The sequence below is a fragment of the Ovis canadensis genome, chromosome 1, assembly GCF_042477335.2.
Source record: "Ovis canadensis isolate MfBH-ARS-UI-01 breed Bighorn chromosome 1, ARS-UI_OviCan_v2, whole genome shotgun sequence".
Classification (NCBI taxonomy): Eukaryota; Metazoa; Chordata; class Mammalia; order Artiodactyla; family Bovidae; genus Ovis; species Ovis canadensis.
In genome coordinates this window covers 943,820-962,262 of record NC_091245.1, presented here as the reverse complement: position 1 = coordinate 962,262, position 18,443 = coordinate 943,820, and the positions used below count along the sequence as shown (strand labels likewise).

The 18,443-nt window shown below is 63.4% G+C and overlaps 2 protein-coding genes across 2 annotated transcripts in view; one reads left to right on the top strand and one right to left on the bottom strand.

The window, feature by feature from the left end:
- Positions 1-650, bottom strand: part of THAP4 (THAP domain containing 4) — a 35,088-nt gene extending 34,438 nt beyond the window's left edge. The window contains exon 1 of the mRNA XM_069583010.1: positions 60-650. Within this exon, the coding sequence (XP_069439111.1) occupies positions 60-136 (77 nt within the window). The 5' untranslated portion in view covers positions 137-650. The remainder of the gene's footprint in view (positions 1-59) is intronic.
- On the top strand, positions 412-16,907 carry ATG4B (autophagy related 4B cysteine peptidase). Its single transcript, XM_069583052.2, has 13 exons — positions 412-811; positions 7,819-7,920; positions 8,048-8,119; positions 9,194-9,292; positions 9,654-9,755; positions 10,239-10,311; positions 10,809-10,888; positions 13,049-13,242; positions 13,527-13,605; positions 13,758-13,903; positions 14,816-14,872; positions 15,134-15,227; positions 15,833-16,907. The coding sequence occupies exons 1-13, from the start codon at positions 427-429 to the stop codon at positions 15,904-15,906; spliced, it is 1,557 nt and encodes a 518-aa protein (XP_069439153.2). The 5' UTR covers positions 412-426; the 3' UTR covers positions 15,907-16,907.
- Positions 16,908-18,443: the final 1,536 nt, after the last annotated feature.

Sequence of the window (18,443 nt, the reverse complement as noted above, 5' to 3'; positions counted from 1 at the left end):
GGCGTGGCCGGCGGGCCGCGCGGGCGGCGGACCGGCGGCGGCAGGCGGAGCCCGCTTACCTGTGGAAAGAGACGGCGCGCTTCTCCCCCTTGCCCTGCCGGTTGGAGCAGTTCGCGGCCGCGCAGCAGATCACCATCTCGGGCCTCGGGCCGCCGCCAGGCTCCGGCCCTCGTCTAGCCGCGCCGAGCCCCGAGCGGGACCGCCCCGAGGGGAGGGCGCGCGGCGACACGGCTGCGGGACGTGGGAGCCGGCCCCGCGGCCCCCGCCGTACGGCAAGATGGCGGCGCCCGGCCGCCCGCCGCCCGGCCGCCCGGCCCGGCTCTCGGCGCGCCCGAGGGCCCCGGCGCCAGGAGGGGCGCCGCCCGAGACGCGCGGGGCCGGGGGTGGCGGGGGCGGCGCCCCGGGCCCGCCGCGCCCGCCGGCCACATGGCGCCCGGGGCGCGTCCGTACGGCAAGATGGCCGCCCCGGCGGGCGCGCGCGCGCTGCCGGCCCGCCGCCCGCCCCGGCGCCCTGCGGCTCCCTGGCGCCGGCCTCCGCGGCCGCGGGGAATCGCCGCGGGGATCCCCGGGGGCGCGACGCAGGCCGCCGGGAGGCCGCGCGCGCGGGCCCGGGCCGCCGCGCCGGGCGCGCCGTACGCCAAGATGGCGGCGGCGCCGCGGCCGCGCACTTCCGGCCCCGCACTTCCGGCCCCGCCCGCGCCCGCGCCGCGCGACCCGGATTGGCCCGGGCGGCGGCCCGTCGCGTCGCGCTGCGGGGCCGTCGGAGCGACGCCGCGCTCAGTCGGCGGCCCTGGAGCGAAGATGGACGCAGGTGAGGGCCGGCGGGGCGCGGGTCCGCCGGGGAGGCCCTCGCCGAGCGGCTGCGCGCCGGCGCCTGGGCTGGGGCCTCGCGGGCGCGGCGCGGGGCGGGGCGCGGCCCTGAGGCGGCGCGGGCGGCCGGCGAGGCGCTGACAGCCCTGTCAGGGTCGGCGTGTCTGGCGCCCCGGCGGCCGCTCCCGGGGGCCCGACGGCGGCCGGGACGAGCAGGGGCGGCGCGGGGCGCGGGCGGGGGCGCCGGGCGGCGCGGCGGGGCAGGCGAAGCCGGTCTCTGACGCGGCGGCGGGAAGCTTTTGTCCCCCCCCCCCCCCCCGCCCGGAGTTGAGAAGGGGAAACTTCAACTCTCACGAAGTTAAAGGCTGCAGGCGAGCGGCATACTTCAGTACTCACAACGCAGGGATGTTTTCTTCTTCAAATTCAGTAACTAATAAATGACCCCAGCGTTCCCCTTGATTGAAAGGACAGACGGACTCCGCCTCATCGTGTCTCAACTTCTTGGGAGCTTGCTTACAGCAGTGCAGAATGTGTGGGACTGGGTTGGGAGGGTGTGTGCGCATCCGTGTCTCTCTGTGCGCTGTTTCCGTCTGTTTTCATTGTGTTTCTGCTGCGGAGGGGACACTTCTTTAATTTTTGCTGGCACGCTGTTGGGGATTTTTGTCCAGTATCCTTGAAAGCATTCTTACACCTTGAAAGGCCTTCTTTTTCCATCTCACAGCAGGGTTACTCTTTTTATAAAATCTGTAGGAAGTGATCTGTGTTAAGAACCTTCCCAACGGTACAGACTCTCCTCTGGCTTAATCCCCCCTGTTATCCTGGATGACATTGTTTTTGCTTCATTTTTTCTTCCTGGACAGCAGCTTCAATGGGCATTTACTGGACTGTCAACTTGGAAGCTGTGATATAAACCTTTATGGCCAATATTTCAGTGATTTGTGGCATCTTGTTAGTTCAACGTGTTAGGTAGTAGTAGGAGATGGTAGCCATGATTCCCAAAATGTTAACCAGATGTGTTGTGAAGCTGTTTAAAACAAAAAGGACTACTCCCCTGGATGGGGGAAGGAATAGAATTACTTACTTACTAAGACCATCCCTTGAGAGACTCGGTTAGGGTGGAAAGCACAGTGTTATGGTGGTCATTTTACCTTAAACGTGGAAGCCGTCCTGTTCAAGTTAAGAGCAGCCACATGATGGAGGCTCCATGGAACCCTGATCCCTGCTTCAAAGCAGAGCTGTTTGCATGTGAAGGCCTTTGCTGATGCTGACAGAAACGTCTAGGGTGTGTGGGTCAGTTTTCTTTCTGACCTGACGCTGTGCGTCCTTTGGGATCATTAATGTCCAGCCTGCCCTGATTCCTGGAGTCCTTACAGGTTCCGCCTTCCTGGCCAAACATTATGCAGTTCTGGTGGTTTTTACAGTCATCTGTTCAATAGCTGTGTTTATTACTGAGTGTGTGTTTGTGTCCGGCATTGTTCTACATCTTGGGACTAGAGACGTGAACGAAGTAGACAAAAAGTGTGTGCTGACTGACGTGTTAGACGTGACACCCACGGAGTGGCTCGTGGGAGAGTGCTGTGGCCCCAGCAGGAGGGAGTTGGAATCACCAGAATGGCCTGGAAAGATCTCACCACAGAGGCAGCCAGTTTTGACTGGGACTCAAAAGTGGTGCAGGGGGAAGGGCCTGTGGCCTGCTCCGCCAGTGGCCAGGGCGCAGTGGGTGGGGGTGAGCAAACTGAAGGCGGGGCAGCGAGAGGGTCTGGTCGTTGGACTTGCTGGCTCGTGGCATGTGAGTGGGACGGGGCTGCTTCGGGGGCCTTTTCAAGGAGCAGCGCGGCTTGCACTGGCTGCTCTGCTGCAGAGGAGCAGGAGGCCCGTCAGGAGGCCGCCGCAGTGAGCCAGGCGCGGGCCTGGAGCCCCGGGTCCTCGCAGGGAGAGGGGGTTGGGATCTGGTACCTCTGCAGGTCGGGGCAAGGAGGACAGTGGTGGTGGGAAGGGTGAGGGCCAGCCACGTGTTGAGAGGGGTTTGAAGTGCCGCGGTCTGTGGCTTGAGCTGGGAGATGCGCGCGGGGAGACCTGGGGAGCCCCCCTTGCTAGGGAGATGTTAGGAGGTGGGCCTTGCAGGGGGCGAGAGTGAGGCACCTGCTAGGCGTCTGTGCTGTGTCGTCCGAGGAGCCTCGGGTCTGCGGGCCTGGAGCTGAGAGCGGAGGCCTGGGCTGGAGGTAGAAGTGTGTGCGGCTGGTTTGGGCAAGGGCTCTAAGGGCCTGAGTGGGAGGGGAGGCGGGGCTGGAGGCCCAGGGCTGCTGCCGGGCTGCGGGTGGCAGGCCAGACCCCAGGCCCGTCCTCACAGCCTGCTCTGGTTGGCACTGGACTTGACATGCTGTCGGCTCCTTGAGGACAGGGTTGGTGTCTTGTGCTTCATCTTTGGGCTTTGCCTGTGTCTGACAGGTAGGTGGTTGGTGATGGAAGCAGCAGAACGTGAGTTGCTGGTGATGCACACGGTCCTATCCTGTGGGTGTTCCCGGGCTGCAGGGTTTGTGTATGATGGAAACCCGTGTGTTGGTGTAACGCGCAGGGGATGAGGAGGGCAGTCAGGCTCACTGAGGGCCGGCTGGAGCCCCTTCTCTCCGGTGTGTTCACTGGGGTGCCCTGGGCAGTGTCCTGGTGCCCCTAAAGTTCCAGCTTTTCTTTCCTTCCATCTATCTCCTTCCCTTGCTTCATCTTTTCATTGAGAACTGTTGCTGTTTAGCCGTGTCCCACTCTTTCTGGCCCCAGGGACTGCATCAAGCCAGGCTTCCCCGTCCATCAGCAACTCCCGGATCTTGCTGAAAGTCACGTCCATCGAGTCGGTGGTGCCATCCAACCATCGCACCCTCTGTCATCCCCTCTCCTCCTGCCTTCAGTCTTTCCCAGCATCAGGCTCTTTTCTAATGAGTCGGCTCTTTGCGTCAGGTGGCCAAAATATTGGAGCTTCAGCATCAGTCCTTCCAATGCCAGCATTTTCATATAAACTATTTGGGATTTGAAAAAAAACTACTTGCAAACTTGTGATTTTAAACATAAGCATTTTCGTATGGAAGAAAAGAAGGGAAGACCCTTCTTTTGGTTTTGTTTTAAAAGCATACATAACACATGTTTACAAAGCATAACACGTATTTATAAAATATAATCTCCCAGAAATATACACGTTGGGAAAACGTCTTTGAAGTGTGGTACGTTACACTGAGCTCTAAAGAGTTCTCATGGTGTGTGCTTTCGTGCTCTTCCCTGCTTGAGTTACTGTGCAGTTGAGACCAAGTCATCTGGTTAAGTGTATTGAGCACAGTTTGCTATTTTTCAATCATGTTAATAACATTAAATTGAAACATTTAAAAATAGAATTGCCATTCTATTTGTGGACTTTGTGTTTTCTCTTCCTGGTGTGATCAGGGACACCCTTGGGAGGAAGAGGTGACTGGGTAGAAAAAAATGTTTCTAAAAGCCTTCTTTCTCAAAGTAGATGGCACGTGTCTTGCTTCTACTGTGTTCTCTTACTTCAAATCAGAGTCACTACCCAAGCATCTGGAGACTGGCATTCTTTGCGAAGTCGGGCTCCTTATAGCTCAGGAGGCCTGTGAGCTTCATAGACGAGGATCCCGAGGTTCCCCTTGCGGGTCTGTGTTGTGAGACGAGGCGCCCTCCAGGCCGAGTGTGGAGACTGCTGGTCTTGAGCTGGTGGAGCTGGTCAGTCTGAGGACAAGTCAGTGCAGGAACTTCTGAGGATGGACTCCTCTTGTGGATCGGTCTGTGTGAGGCTTAGCGATTGTGAGCGCCCATTTAAGAACGGAAAGGCATCAGGGTTTCTGTTGGAGTCCCTGCTGACCTGGTGCTCTGCAGTGCTTTCTGCCCTCCAGAAGCACGGAAACATACTTTGGCGAAATCAATACTGAAAACGAACAGCAGTGGCGTTCAGTTCGGCGGAGGGCGATTGAGTTTCCTTGGACACACGTTATGGCCCGAGCTCACGGGGAGGGGGCAGGAGGGGCTGAGAGCCGGGCTGGGGTCCTGCGTCCCTGGCGCCAGCCTGCAATCTCATCCCGTGGGCAGAGCTGGCCGCTCGCCCTACTTCCTGGGTGAAGAAACGGAGGCTCAAAACTGCGCGTCCTGTGTCCGCCAGCAGGTGGGTTCTCTGCTTGCAGAGTCAGATCACAATAGAAAGTCGAACCGTAGAAGTGACTGGGATTTGGAGAGGTCTGTCCTTCCTTCACCGCAGAGGCCGAGCCTCAGGTCAGGGGTTGCCGGGGGCTTGTGGCGGGTGTCGGGGGCAGGGGGGCTGGCCCGTGCCCCCCAGGCTGGGAAGCCCTTGGCTCTGCCCCTCTGGCTGCAGCTGCAGGTCCGCGGACTCCGTGCTGGCGCTGGGGGCGGGCCTGTTCTCGGGGCCAGGGCTGCTCAGATCACCTGGGGGACCGGGCTGATTCTGGAGGACGTTGTCCCGGGTGTCACAGCTCAGACTGTGGAGACGGGTGTGCTGCCCTCCCGGCGACCCCCTGGGAGGACCAGGGCCTTGTTGCATGTGCTGATCCGTTTCTCTCTTTGGCTCCAGCTCTGCCAGCGAGTTAACTGGCATAGGGGAGGAGGGCGTGGGCAGAGACCGCAGGGTGCAGAGAGGGGAGCCGGGCCTGGGGTGTCCTAGGCCGATGTCATAGGAGCCGTGACCTGTGCCCAGAAGGGTCCCGCCTCCAGGAGGAGTGGGAGGTGTGGGCTGCGGGACTCCTGTCAGCTCGCGGCTGCCCAGCCTGGCGGCTTCCTGCCCACGTGGTTCCTTCAGGAGCCTCAGGCAGTGAAGGCTGCGAGGCTGCCCAGCCTGTAATGTTGTTAGTCACGGCGGGGGACTCAGTGACATGTTGACAGGGAGGACACGTGTTTCCCCTTCCCTCTGAAGTTGGCTGTGTGGCCTGTAAAGTCGGCGCTTTACCCTGAGGGCCGTGCCTGCTTCCTCGTGTGTCCCTTCTTGGATGAGAACCCGCCCACTGCGGGCGGCTGCTGTCACCGGCGTCAGAGCAGCTGCGTCTCCTTTCCTTGCTCATCTCACTGGAAGCTGGTATCTCCGGAGCATCCCAGAGCCCTCTGATGTGCGCGTGTCCCGCTACCCTCGGAGCACTCCGGGGCTTAGTAGGCAGGGCCACCTCGGGTTCTGAGCTCTGATCCTGCAGGGTGAGCGTCACTGCCCTGCAGCGCTGTGGGCTGAGATCAGACAGGTCCTCTTGGCCCTGCACCCTTGGAGTCATCCTGGCGGGCGTGAGTCCACAGGTGTGTAAGCCTTGAGGTCTGAGAAGGCCGTGCCCTCTGAAGATGTGGGGATGGCTTCCACAGGCAGAGGCACGGGTGTGTTCTCTCTTTGAGAAGACAGAACTGTGGCTTATTCCTGCTCGGTGTTTGCAGTCACGTGCACAAACAACCCTGCGTGGAAAGGGCTAGAGAGAAACTTGGAGGTTAAGTTACTACTCCTTGATCGCAAGCCAGCCTGGTGGATGTGGGGGACGCGCGGACAAGGCAGGCCCTCAGAGCAGGGCAGCCTCGCCCCGGGCCCTCGGGAGCCGCTCTGGAAGCGCAGGGCCCCTCTGTGCCCGTGGGGTTCCGGGCGACGGGCAGGAGGCAGGGCTGGCCCCGGCGCCGAGGGCTCCTGGTGCACACTGAGCACAGGGCCCCTCGCTGCGGGCGTGTGGTGTCGCAAGTGCCCTCCGCAGCCCTGGGGCGCAGGTTGGTTGAGCAGCAGTGCAGCCGTTCAGGGCCAGCAGACCGCGTGCCTCCGTCCTTGACGTTGGTGCCGCATGCCGCCCTTGGAGCCTCTCGTGAGCCCTTCTTGGGAACGGCTCAGGGCTGCGTCCCGGCTGTGCTGCAGGCATCCTCTCACGTGTCCTGGGTGATGGGCGAGGAGCTTTCCCCACCCAGAGGCTGACTGCCCAGGCACCGCCAGCTGTGAGGGCTCCGCAGGGACCTGTGCCTCTCTGCCCGCCTTTCCTGGGGCTGGCGGTGCAGGCAGGACGCCGTGAGGCGCCAGGACTCCGGACAAAGAAACGCAGGTGAGTCGGCACAGACGGCTCCTGCAGGGAAGCACGCGGCTGCAGCTGATGCCTTACATCCTGTGGCCTTTGGATTGTTTTAGCAAACTTGTTCACCGAAATGTAGGGCTGTCATTGAAAAATAAAGTCACGTGTGGGAGAAGCTCATTCCATGTCTTTGATTTTCTGGAGAGCTGAGTGGAGGGAGTGGGGGCGCTCTTGGAGCTGGTGAGGCGGCAGCCTGGAACGGGGTGCCCGGGACGCCCCGTGGGCGGTGGCTGAGCTGCCGCGTCGGGAGCCCGGGCAGAGGGAGGGTGTGTGCCAGGCTCCGGCCTCTCTGAAGCTGCGCGGTGGGTGGGCCGCAGGTGGACACAGCGCACACGCAACTCGGCGGGAAGTGGGGGGTGTGCCCCAGGTTCCAGGGCGCCCGCAGCCCCAGGCCCCGCGCTGGCTCCTGCAGTGGCACCCTGCCAGGTCAGGTGGCCCGGCCAGACTGCTGCTGCTCCGCCATGTGTGCCGTCCAGATCAGCCCCGCGTGCAGAGATGGAGGTCTGGGCCTGTCTGTCTCTTCGGTTCGAGTCTGAAACAGTTAGGGGCTTAAAGTGTTAGTCGCTCAGTTGTGTCCCCGTGGACTGTAGCCGCCTGGTTCCTGTGTCCGTGGTGCTCTCCAGGCAGGAACACTGGAGTAGGTAGCCACGCCTTCTCCAGGGGTCTTCCTGACCCGGGGATCAAACCCGCGCCCCGTGCACTGCAGGCGGCCCCTCTGCTGTGCGGGCCGCTCCTCCCGCCCCTCTGTGCCTGGGCCTGGCCCCTGCTGCCCAGCGCCAAGCACCCCCTTCTCCCTGTGGTGGCCGCACGGAGGCCCTGAACTCCATGTGGGCTCTGTACAGAGACGCTGTCCGGGATCTCTGATCCTCGTTTATAAAACCAGGAAACGGCCATCAGAGTGTTTCTTTGGTTTCCATAGCTACTCTGACCTACGACACTCTCCGATTCGCTGAGTTTGAGGATTTCCCTGAGACCTCAGAGCCCGTCTGGATCCTGGGGAGGAAGTACAGTGTCCTCACAGGTATGGCCCGCGGAGGTGCGCTGCTCTCCTGCAGAGAGCGGCGTGACGGTGAGTTGCCTGTGACTTCCTGAGACACAGGTCTGGGCGCTTACTGCTGTGTGTGCGTGTCCCTTCTCTCACCCTCTAGAAAAGGACGAGATCTTGGCCGACGTGGCATCGAGACTGTGGTTTACGTACAGAAAGAACTTCCCGGCCATTGGTGAGTGCCGCCTGCTTCAGGAGAGCTTCGAGCGGGAAGGGTAGAGCTCAGCACCTGGGCTCGTCCCCGGTGTCGCCCTCAGGCAGCCTGCTGGCTGCAGAGCTTGACCGCAGCCCAGGGCCCCAGCCCTGCCGCGCCGGGGATGCTTTCGACAGTGAGCCACGCTTGCTCCCTGGGGCCTGGGGCCTGGGCGATGAGCCACGCCTGGCGTGGGCAGCGCAGAGTGGAGTGCAGCGGGAAGCGCGTGGCCCCTCTCGGTGCTGAGGCCGCCTCTGCTCCTGGAGGCTCTGGGCCTCTGTGCTGGGCCCGGGTTGGAGCTGGTGGCGCTGTGGGTTGGTTGCTGGGAAGCGCTGGTCGCACCCCTTGGCTGCCCTCACGGGTCCCACTCTTGGTTATAGGCCCTGAAGGGCAAGGTGAAGCTCCTCCCTGTGTCCCTGGCGCCCGGTCTCCATCAGCTCCCTCCTCAGGGGGCTGCCATCTGTCCCCAGAGCTCAGGAGCCTGGGGCACCTCCCTGTCCAGGGGCCACGTCCTGTGGTGGGCTTGTCAGACACCTCAGGCGCTCTCTAGCTCCTGCTGGGCCCCGATGGGGCTGGAGCCGCTGGGCTGGCAGCGCTGTCTGAGCCCCAGGGCAGGGCAGCTGGCGGCAGCCTGCGCAAGGGGCCGTCGGGGGCGCTCGGCGGCTCTCCCGGCCGTGGTCTGTGCCGCTGACCGCCGCACGAGACCACCATGCGCGGTGGGGCGACCCGCGTGCTGCCGAGGCTGCGCCTGCAGGCGCTCAGCCCGCTCTGAGCCCGCCGTCCAGGGCAGGCTCTGTCTGCTGCGTGTCTGCAGGTCCCACCGCCTCTACCTCGGGGCCTGGTGCACACCCAGGGACGCTGCTCCCACTCGGCCTCCCTTGTGAGGCTGAGGTCTCTTCGCGTGTGTCTAGACGGTCTGTTTCTCTGAGACTTGTTCACACGTCGGCCCCTGATGAGGGGAGTGAGGGCGTGTCCCTCGGCGGGTCGTTGGCGCGGTGAGCCGCGCAGGCCCGGCCTGGGCCTGACGGTGCACACCTCTCTCGCCCTCCATGGCAGGGGGCACCGGCCCCACCTCGGACACGGGCTGGGGCTGCATGCTGAGGTGTGGACAGATGATCTTCGCCCAAGCCCTGGTGTGCCGGCACCTGGGCCGCGGTGAGTCTCCCAGCGTCAGCGCGTTCTCGGGGGCGGGGGCATCGCCATCACTCTCAGGGCTGTGGGGTTTTCTTTGTAACAACCTGCAAGTTTTCGTTGATTAAAGAAAGTGGCTCTGAAGACGCTCATAAGCGTTTGTGTTTCAGAAGCCGTTTTTAAAGCACCGAACCAGTTTCCATTTTCGTGTGCATCTGGTTTGATGTGTTGGCACGTGTATATTTGAGATCCTGAAGAACTTGGTTCTCCCACTTGGGGAATTTCTCAGGAAGTTTGGGCACCACGCATGTTTCGAGTGCTTTATAGCGATGACGGCCTCTTGCCTGTGTTTGGGGAGACTGAACTTGCGTGTCTTCCCCTGTAGACTGGAGGTGGGCGCAGCGGAAGAGGCAGCCCGACAGCTACTGCCGCGTCCTGCAGGCGTTCCTGGACAGGAAGGACAGCTGCTACTCCATCCACCAGATAGGTGGGGGGCGTGGCACGCTGGGCAATGGCCTCCAGGGCGCCTCTGTGGGGAGGGCTAGGGGCTCCGTGCGCCTCTCTGCCCGAGCTCCCGTGCTGTCAGCCTGGCACTGGTAAACAGAAGCTCGCAGGCCTTGCGGGCTGCTCCTCGGCACCCGTGATGGCAGCACTGCCTGTCCAGACACCCGCCGTCTAGGCCAGGTGGTCGTGTCCTGCCTCCACCCACGTGGAGGGGGCGGAGCTCTGTGCTCACCGAGCTGCACGCCACCTCGGTCCGCTCCCCCGACGGGGCTGGGGGTCGGGGTCCAAGGGGGCGCGCCTTGGAGAGAAGGGTGTCCCTGCGGGCGGCGGTGGTGCATCCTGGCACTAGTCAGGAGCTGCCATGAGGCAGGCTTCCCGGCCAGTGTTCCCGGCCTCTCAGCTGGGTAGGGGGAGGGGTTTCGGGACGCGGGGGGCGAGGGTCGCTAACCAGCTCTGTTTCCTGCAGCACAAATGGGCGTTGGCGAGGGCAAGTCCATCGGCCAGTGGTACGGGCCCAACACCGTCGCCCAGGTCCTTAAGTACGTGCCCGGGGTGCGTGGACTCGCCTGGGCCTCTGCTGCTGAAGGGAGTGAGGGGCCTCTTACTCTCTCAGCCTCTTCAGAACCCTCAGGAAGGTCCTCAGAGGTCACCGTGCCGAGTGGTCTTAGGGGTCGGAATCTGTTTCTAGTGAGGGTGTGCCCACCTGGGTCCTGGGAGCCCCTGCAGAGCCCCCAGATTAGACAGAGCCCCCTCCCGTCAGGCCGTGACTCCTCGGCCACAGGCGCCTGCCCTGTGCGGTGCCTCCCACTGCGCTGTCAGCTCAGCGTCTCGCGGGGCGCAGGCGGGGCTGATTGGGGTGGCCGGGCTGCCTCAAGCTGGGCAAGGCCTGGGCTTGGCGTCTGACTCTTGCCCGTGTGCTGGCCTGATTGGGAACGGCTGCTCGCGCGACCTCCCCTGCACAGCCGCGGCTGGCAGAGGCCAGGAGGCTCGAGCCGGGCAGGCTCATCGGGGCGCCCTCCCCTCCCCTCCCCGGCAGGAAGCTGGCTGTCTTCGACGCCTGGAGCGCCCTGGCTGTGCACGTAGCGATGGACAACACGGTGGTGATGGCGGACGTCAGTGAGTGAGTGGGCCCCGGGCTGAGGGCCCTCGCCGGCCCCAGGCAGGGCGGGAGGGTGCCCGTGTGCTGGGCCTGTGTGTGGTCTGACGCCCCGCGAGGAATGCCGCCGCGTCTTCCTGGCCCCCAGACGCTGCGAAAGGTTTAGAGGTCCGAGGAGCACCCGGGTTCACAAGGTCTGGAGGCAGAGGCGTGGTCTGCCTGTTGTCTCTGAGGGAAGAGCAGAGCTCAGGCACGCTGGCGGTCTGAACGGGGTTGGAATGCACAGACAGGGCCTGTCGGCGCGGCGCGGGGTGGGCTGCGTGGGGTGTGCAAGCCGCTTCTGTCTTGGGCCAGGCGTGGGGGGACCCTGTGCCAGCAGGAAGGTGTCCTCCTCACAGAAGGGCCTCTTGGTTGGCAAAGCAGAACTGAGATAGAACTGAGAGACGGCGCATCAGGGCAGATGCGTCCACGGGGCAGTCGCGTGAGCCTACGTGGAGCAGGCAGGAAAAAAGGACAGGACCTGAACTACCTAGAAATGTCAAGCTTTCTGTCTCAGCTTTTGGGTTGAAAAAATCAAGCTTAAAAGTTACACATCAGAAGGTGATTTGTGCAAGACTCAGGGAAGAGCACGTACCTTTAATGCTGGTGACGGCACAGTGAACAGTGACGGAGTGAAGTCCAGTTCAAGAGCCTAGGAAAGGACCGGTAACGGCGACGGAAGGAGCTTCAGAAACGTGGCGTTAATAAAGCCGTGTGCAGAGATAACGCTTTAAGAGGAGGTGTGGTAGCAGCACTACCTTTTAGAGCTGGCTCTTCGCAGCAGTGTGCACCGCACCAGCAGCTGCGTCAGGGGTAAGGAGAAGCCCAGAAATGTGTGTGGAAATCAGGAGGGGAGAGCCTGACGCCGACCCCTGTGCGTGGGTTTTCCCAGCCCAGCAGTTCCCCAACACCCACTGGGCGTGGTGCAGTTCAGCTCAGTTCTGAGCCCGTCTGCAGGCCTGCTGAACCCCCCGCCACACACACCCCCCACTGAAGACCCCAGGGCGAGTCCAGGTGGTGGACTTGTGCTTCGACAGACTGGCTGGAGGCTCCATGACCCTGTCCTCGGATCTGTGACTTTGCTGGAGCAGCTAAGAGACCCAGGAGCACTTTACTCAGGAGAGCACGCGGGTTCCCAAGGACAGGACTCAGAGGCAGCCAATGGGAGAGACGCTGGAAGTCCTCCCAGCATTTATGGAGGCAGCACCAACAGGCCCGAGGGACCAGATCGCCATCTGCTGCCGACTGAACAGCTCCCCTCCCTGGAGCGGCGTGGAGGGGTGCCTGCACCCAGACCCTCCCTCAAGGCTCTCCAGAGCCCCCAGTAACAGCCAGGGACGGCTCCATGGCACTCCTCAGGAAGGTCTGAGGGGTTGGGGGCACCTGCTCAGGACGCACCCCTGGCCCCTTCTGATTTGTGAGTGGACGTGAGAGGGTGTTTGATGGGCTCTGAGGCGGTGCCCAGTGGGGTCTGACTCCTCAGTGCACCCATCCCTGCCTCGGGTATCTGTTGGCCCTCTTCGAGCAAGTGGACTCACGGACCTTTTTCTAATTCAAGGTGTTTTCCCTGTGGGTCGTGCCTCCCGCCCCAGGCGTGGCTGGCTCCTTGACGGTGGCCTGTGTGCTGTCGTAGCCCCTTTCCTGGCACACTCTCGCCCTGTGCTTTCGGCCCGTTAGCGGGGAAGGGTGTCCAGGAGCCATGGCTGGGTGCCTGGGGTGCTTGTGGCTGCTGGAGGGTCTCCTACACTGAACTCGGGAGTAAACCTGTTCTCTGAGGGATTAGCGGATGTGTTTAGACGGAAGAAAAAGCAGAAACGTTTCCGCTTGGTGCTGTCCTTGCTGAGGGGGCCTCAGGCCTGCGGTCAGTGCTGCGTCCGCCTGGCTGGTGGCTCCGCGGGGCTGGCTTCCCAGGTGCACGCAAGTGTTCCCTTGCTGTGTGTGCTGCGTCTCACAGTAAGAGTTTCCAGCTGCACACACGCAGGGAGCGTGTGCTCCGTCTTTCCCTGTAGTGGCAGCTTTACCTTAGGCTCAGTTTCCAGGTCTGAGCTGTACTTGGCGCACTGGACTGTTCACAGCTGTGTCTTGGCGGTGGACTCGCGCCTCCTCCCGTTCAGGCCCTGAGAACAGTCTGCCTCTTGCAGGGAGGTTGTGCAGGAGCGGCCTTCCGTGTGCCGGGGCTGAGGCCTTCCCCGCAGACTCCGAGCGGCATTGCAACGGCTTTCCGGCGGGGGCCGAGGGCGGCGAGTGCACGGCGCCCTGGAGACCCTTGGTGCTGCTCATCCCGCTGCGCCTGGGGCTGGCGGACGTGAACGCGGCCTACGCGGGCACGCTCAAGGTGGGTCTGTGCCGGCCCCTCCCCTCCTGCGGCCGGGGCTGCTCCCCGGAGTCCTCCGCCATCCCCTCTTTGCGCCCTGGTCGTGCCAGCTCCTCCCCACAGCAGCCTGCCCCACCCGCGGCTGGGCCGACCCGTGTGCGGTTGCTTGCTGCCCTGCCGTCCCCGTCACCCCGCCTGGGGCTCCCCCGAAGGAACCACGCCTCGGGGTCGGGAGCCGCGCTCTGCGAGGCTGTGCTCGCAGCCCTGCGGGGGGAGGCCCTTGCTCACAGCGCTGCTCCCCACAGCACTGCTTCCGGATGCCCCAGTCCCTGGGGGTGATCGGAGGGAAGCCCAACAGTGCCCACTACTTCATCGGCTACGTTGGTGAGTGGGGGTCTGCTGCGGTTGAAGGAAGAGGGTGGTCTTCAGGGTGCCCCCCGCCACTGGACATGAGGCCGCCTCCGCGAGGCCAGCGTGGCTTTGGGGGCTGCAGTGGGGCCGCCCTGCCCTCGCTGACCCGCCCGCCGCCCACCCAGGGGAGGAGCTCATCTACCTGGACCCCCACACCACACAGCCGGCCGTGGCGGCCGCTGACCGCTGCCCGGTCCCGGACGAGAGCTTCCATTGCCAGCACCCGCCCGGCAGGATGAGCATCACGGAGCTCGACCCGTCCATCGCCGTGGTGCGTCCCCCGTGTCCGCCGTCAGCGCTACCCTGCTGCTGCTGCAGGAGGGAGGCCCCCGGTTCCCGGAATTTCACTGCCATGCGCTTAGCGTGACGTCACGCGGTTCAGAGCCCGCGCAGGGCGGCCCTGGCCCCGCCCCCGCCGCGGCTCCTCCTCGGGCTCCCCACCCCGCGCACTTCCGCTTGGTTTCTGAGCTGCTGTGTCTGCTGGGTGGCCCCTAAGAATGTACCTGCTCGCTCACGCTCTGCTGACGGCAAGGCGGGAAGGGTTGGTTCGGCTCAGAAAACATTTGCGGGAGGCCAGGGACCCCTTGGAGAAGGCAGTGGCACCCCACTCCAGTACTCTTGCCTGGAAAATCCCGTGGATGGAGGAGCCTAGTAGGCTGCAGTCCGTGGGGTGGCTAAGAGTCGGATACAATTGAGTGACTTCACTTTCACTTTTCACGTTCATGCATTGGAGAAGGAAATGGCAACCCACTCGAGTGTTCTCACCTGGAGAATCCCAGGGACGGGGGAGCCTGGTGGGCTGCCATCTATGGGGTCGCACAGAGTCGGACACGACTAAAGTGACTTAGCAGCAGCAGCAGCAGCAGCAGGGATCCCTAGAAATCAGAACGTACGGGTCACCCAAGCTGTGGACACGAGGCATTTGGTTCTGAGAAGGGGTGACCCCAGACGCACTGCCTCTGGGTCTGGGTCACTCCCAGAGGCCCGTGGCCCCTGGGAGGGCATCGGCAGGGGTCTCACAGGAGCCTGCCTGTGAGCTCGTGAGAACGCGGCTGGGTCTGAGTCTGTCTGGGCGGAGGGGGGTGGGCACCGCGGCCAGACACCAAGGCAGGCCCGGTGTGTCCAGGTGCACCTGAGGGCCCATGGGCCCGGTAGCCTTGCTTACTGTGGGCGTTGGTTGCAGGGGTTCTTCTGTAAGACTGAGGATGACTTTAACGACTGGTGTCAGCAAGTGAGAAAGGTTGGTGGTGGCTCCCGTCCCGTGGGGTGTGGGCTGGAGGCTGGTTGGGAGTCTGGGGTCCAGCTTCCCACTCAGCTGCCCCGCCCTGTGCGGGGCCACACTTGCCTTGCCTGCCTCGGGATGCCCGGCCATGCTTGCTGTGGTCACAGGCCCCCTGGCATTCCCATCCCTGGGGTCGCCCAGGAAGGCCGCTCGGCCTGGTGGGTCCTGCCTCTGCTTGGCCCTCCCTCCGCCGTGGCCTGACGCATAGTCTGCCGACAGCTGTCCCTGCTGGGAGGCGCCCTGCCCATGTTTGAGCTGGTGGAGCAGCAGCCTTCCCACCTGGCCTGTCCCGATGTCCTCAACTTGTCCTTAGGTGAGTCCAGAGGCCCAGGGTCTCGGCCCGGAGTGCGGTTTGTGTGACGCTGTCCTACCCTGCCTCCCCAGGGCCTGCTCTGCTGAGCCGTGGCCTCTCACGCTGGCCTGAGCCCCAGCACAGTTCCTTGGGGCTTCGTGAGGGACCCCAGCACGCGAGTCCGCTTCACACTTCCCCGGGCTCCTGGGAGCCAGGATAGGCTAGGCCTTCTGCGGTGAAGCAGCTGCTGGGGCTCGGTCCCTGCAGCCCTGTGGTTCTGGGGACACCTTCCCAGTGTGAGTGGAGCTCGTGCAGAGGGGGCCCGTGTGGTGCGGCTGGGCGCCCTCCTGTGGGGGGCCCTTGTCCCTGAGTCCCAGCGCTGGGCTCTGCTGCCTGTTCAGACCCTGGCAGGAGCACGGCGCCCCAGCTGGGCAGTCTCAGTTGCCCCGCCCCCCCATCTGCATCCAGGCCGCCCTGACAGTCGGGCCCTGGGCAGGACGTGCTCCTCACGGGGCACGCGGGTGGGATGTGGGATGAGGCCTGTGTGCCCTCGGGCACTTGACCCTCAGCCCCAGACTGAGCGACCCACTCCTGCGTCTACCAAGGCTTTGTCTTGCTTTTTCTAGACTCTTCTGATGCGGAGCGACTGGAAAGATTCTTTGACTCAGAAGACGAAGACTTTGAGATCCTGTCCCTCTGAGAGTCCTGCAGGTGGGGATGGTCTCACTAGCCCTGCAGGGGCGCTTGGCCGCCGCGTCTCATCCACCCGCTGCCCTCCGCCCAGCGCCCCAGCCCAGCTGCCTCCGCGTGACGGAAGCCCCGGGCGCACGCTCCCGTCGCACTGCCAGCCCTGCCCGGTGCCCCGTGCCCTCCTGGCCCGGCCGCTCATCTTGGAATTAAAGCCCTGTCTGAAGCTCCATGACGGACATGGCTGCCGCTGGGCATATCCCTAGACGGGCTCTGAAGACACAGTCTGCAGGGTGCCGTGGGAAAAGGGCCAAGGAGCACGGTGGGCGTCCTGCACTAGGAGGAGAGGCGTGGGGGCAGGCGGCCAGGCCCACAGATGCTGCTGCGCGCCGTGCCAGACAGCAGTGCCGCCCAGCTGGAGCCCCAGGGAGGCCACGGGCCCCTGCTGCCGCTTGCTTGTCTCGCCCGCTGCCCCTGGAGCACCCCCCACCTCACTCCTCGTCAGGGCCTCCCTCCTGGTCGGCACAGCTTCAGATGGTTTGGGGCCCGAGGGTCAAGCCTTCCGCTTGTGGCGTGAGGCGGGTGTGCCGCCCCTCACAGCGGGGGCACACCCGGACTTGCTCACGTTGACCCGGGGCCACCTGCCACCTTCAGCCTGCGTTCGGGCCCCACCGACGGCCTGTGTCCCACCTGGGAGTGCAGACCGGCTGGGAGCTCAGGTGTGGGCAGCCTCCCTCCCAGGAGCCCCCACCTGCCGGGTGTTGTCCGCCTAAGTTATTTCGTCTCCCTTTGTCTCCTCCCCCTCCGTCCCTCAGGCAGAGCTGGGGGGTCTCTGTCCCCGCTGGCGCACGGGGTCTCCTCTGCTCAGCCGGCAGCAGGGGTGCCGGCCGGGACCACAGACCAGAGGGCCCGTCTCGTGTGTGTCGGGAAAGGCTTATTGAAGAGTGTTCACTCCTAGTGATGCGGTTCGCGGTTCCTGACTGCAAATAATAACAGTTTCAATAGAAAACAGAATTCGTGTGTGTCTTGATTTTCCCGGAGCTGTAATTGGACATGGTGAGAACAGGGACAGTGTTTTCTCAGTGTCAGGACCCCTGGGAAGGACCTGGTGGACACGCATGGCGAGCTCGTGGCTCCCAGGCCTGGGCAGGTGGTGCCCCCTGCGTGGACCTGCTCTGCACGGCGCTGGTTCTTGTGTTCAGTCGCTCAGTCGCGTCCGACTGACCCCGTGGACAGCAGCACACCAGGCTTCCCTCCCACCACCACCTCCTCGTTTCCCCAGATTCACGTCCATTGAGTCCGTGATCCACCCAGGCATCTCATTCTGTCACCCTCTTCTCTTGCCTTGTCTTTCTCAGCATCAAGGAGTTAGCTCTTTGTATGTGGTGCCCAGGCATTGGAGCCTCAGTATCAGCATCAGTCCTTCCAGTGAATATTCAGAACTGGCTGGATCTGCTTGCAGTCCAAGGGACTGTGAAGTCTTCTCTGATACCATAATTTGAAAGCATTAATTTTTCAGCGGTCAGCCTTCTTCATGGTCCAGCTCACATCTGTGCACGACTGCTGGGAAAACCACCCAGTTGCTCGGCTGTAAGGAATCCGCCTACAACGCAGGAGAACGGGCTCCATCCCTGGCTCGGGAAGATCCCCTGCAAGAGGGCATGGCAAGCCACTGCAGCATTCTTGCCTGGAGGATCCCATGGACAGAGGTGGCTGGTGGTGGGCTGCAGACCACGGGGTCGCAGAGTTGGACATGACCGAGATGGCTGAGCACCCTTGCCGTCCTGTGGTTTGCGTTTAAAGCAGGACGTGCAGGGAGGTCAGACTCTGTTGCTCCCTCACGGGTGGATGCCTCAGCTGGTCACCTAGTGAGTCACCAGGAAGGACTGAGCGAGGCCACTTGCCATGCCCAGGAGGTCCTGGCGGGAGTGCTGGAGCTACACTGAGCCCTCCCGCGCCCTGCTTCTGCCCACCTGCCCGCTGTGGTGGGCTTGCGGGGACCAGGGCCAGACAGGAAGCGCTGCGGCCGGAGACTGAGGCCTGGCTTCTGGAAGCAGCCTGTTTGGCTTCTGGAGCCTCCACACTCCAGCTGAGGATCCTCTTAGAACCCTGGAGGTCAGTGGTCAGCAGTGCCGTCCCCGGGGCCCTGGCTCCTTCCCTTGCCAAGCTCCCACACCCCACACGCTGCAGCATCTCCCCGACCAGACCTTTCTGCCTCCAAAGCCTGCGGGGCCCCGTCTTAACCTGGGCCAGAGGGCTGCCCGGCAGGGGGCTCCCGCCCAGGCCCATGGCCTCCGTGACGGCCAGCCCTCAGGACCCCTGCCCCCGCTGTGTTCTCTTCCCCCAGCACGTGGCCTCGGTCGTGTTGAGAGGTCAGAAGGCAGGTCAGGGTTCGCCCACCATCCCCGCAGATGCCCTCAGGACTCTTGAACGCAGTGGTCCAGCTGCACGCGTGGCCCCTACCTGCTGCCCCGACCTCAAGTGTGTGCTGCCAGGTGGGTGGACGCCCCTGAGGCTGGCCCAGCACCTGCGGTGGGGCCCTCTGTGAAG

Coding starts and splice junctions, on each gene's coding strand:
- ATG4B (XM_069583052.2), top strand. CDS start 427: ATGGCGCCCGGGGCGCGTCCGTACGGCAAGATGGCCGCCCCGGCGGGC. Junction 10,312..10,808: donor ACCGTCGCCCAGGTCCTTAA/GTACGTGCCCGG, acceptor CCTCCCCGGCAG/GAAGCTGGCTGTCTTCGACG. Junction 13,606..13,757: donor CTACTTCATCGGCTACGTTG/GTGAGTGGGGGT, acceptor CCGCCCACCCAG/GGGAGGAGCTCATCTACCTG.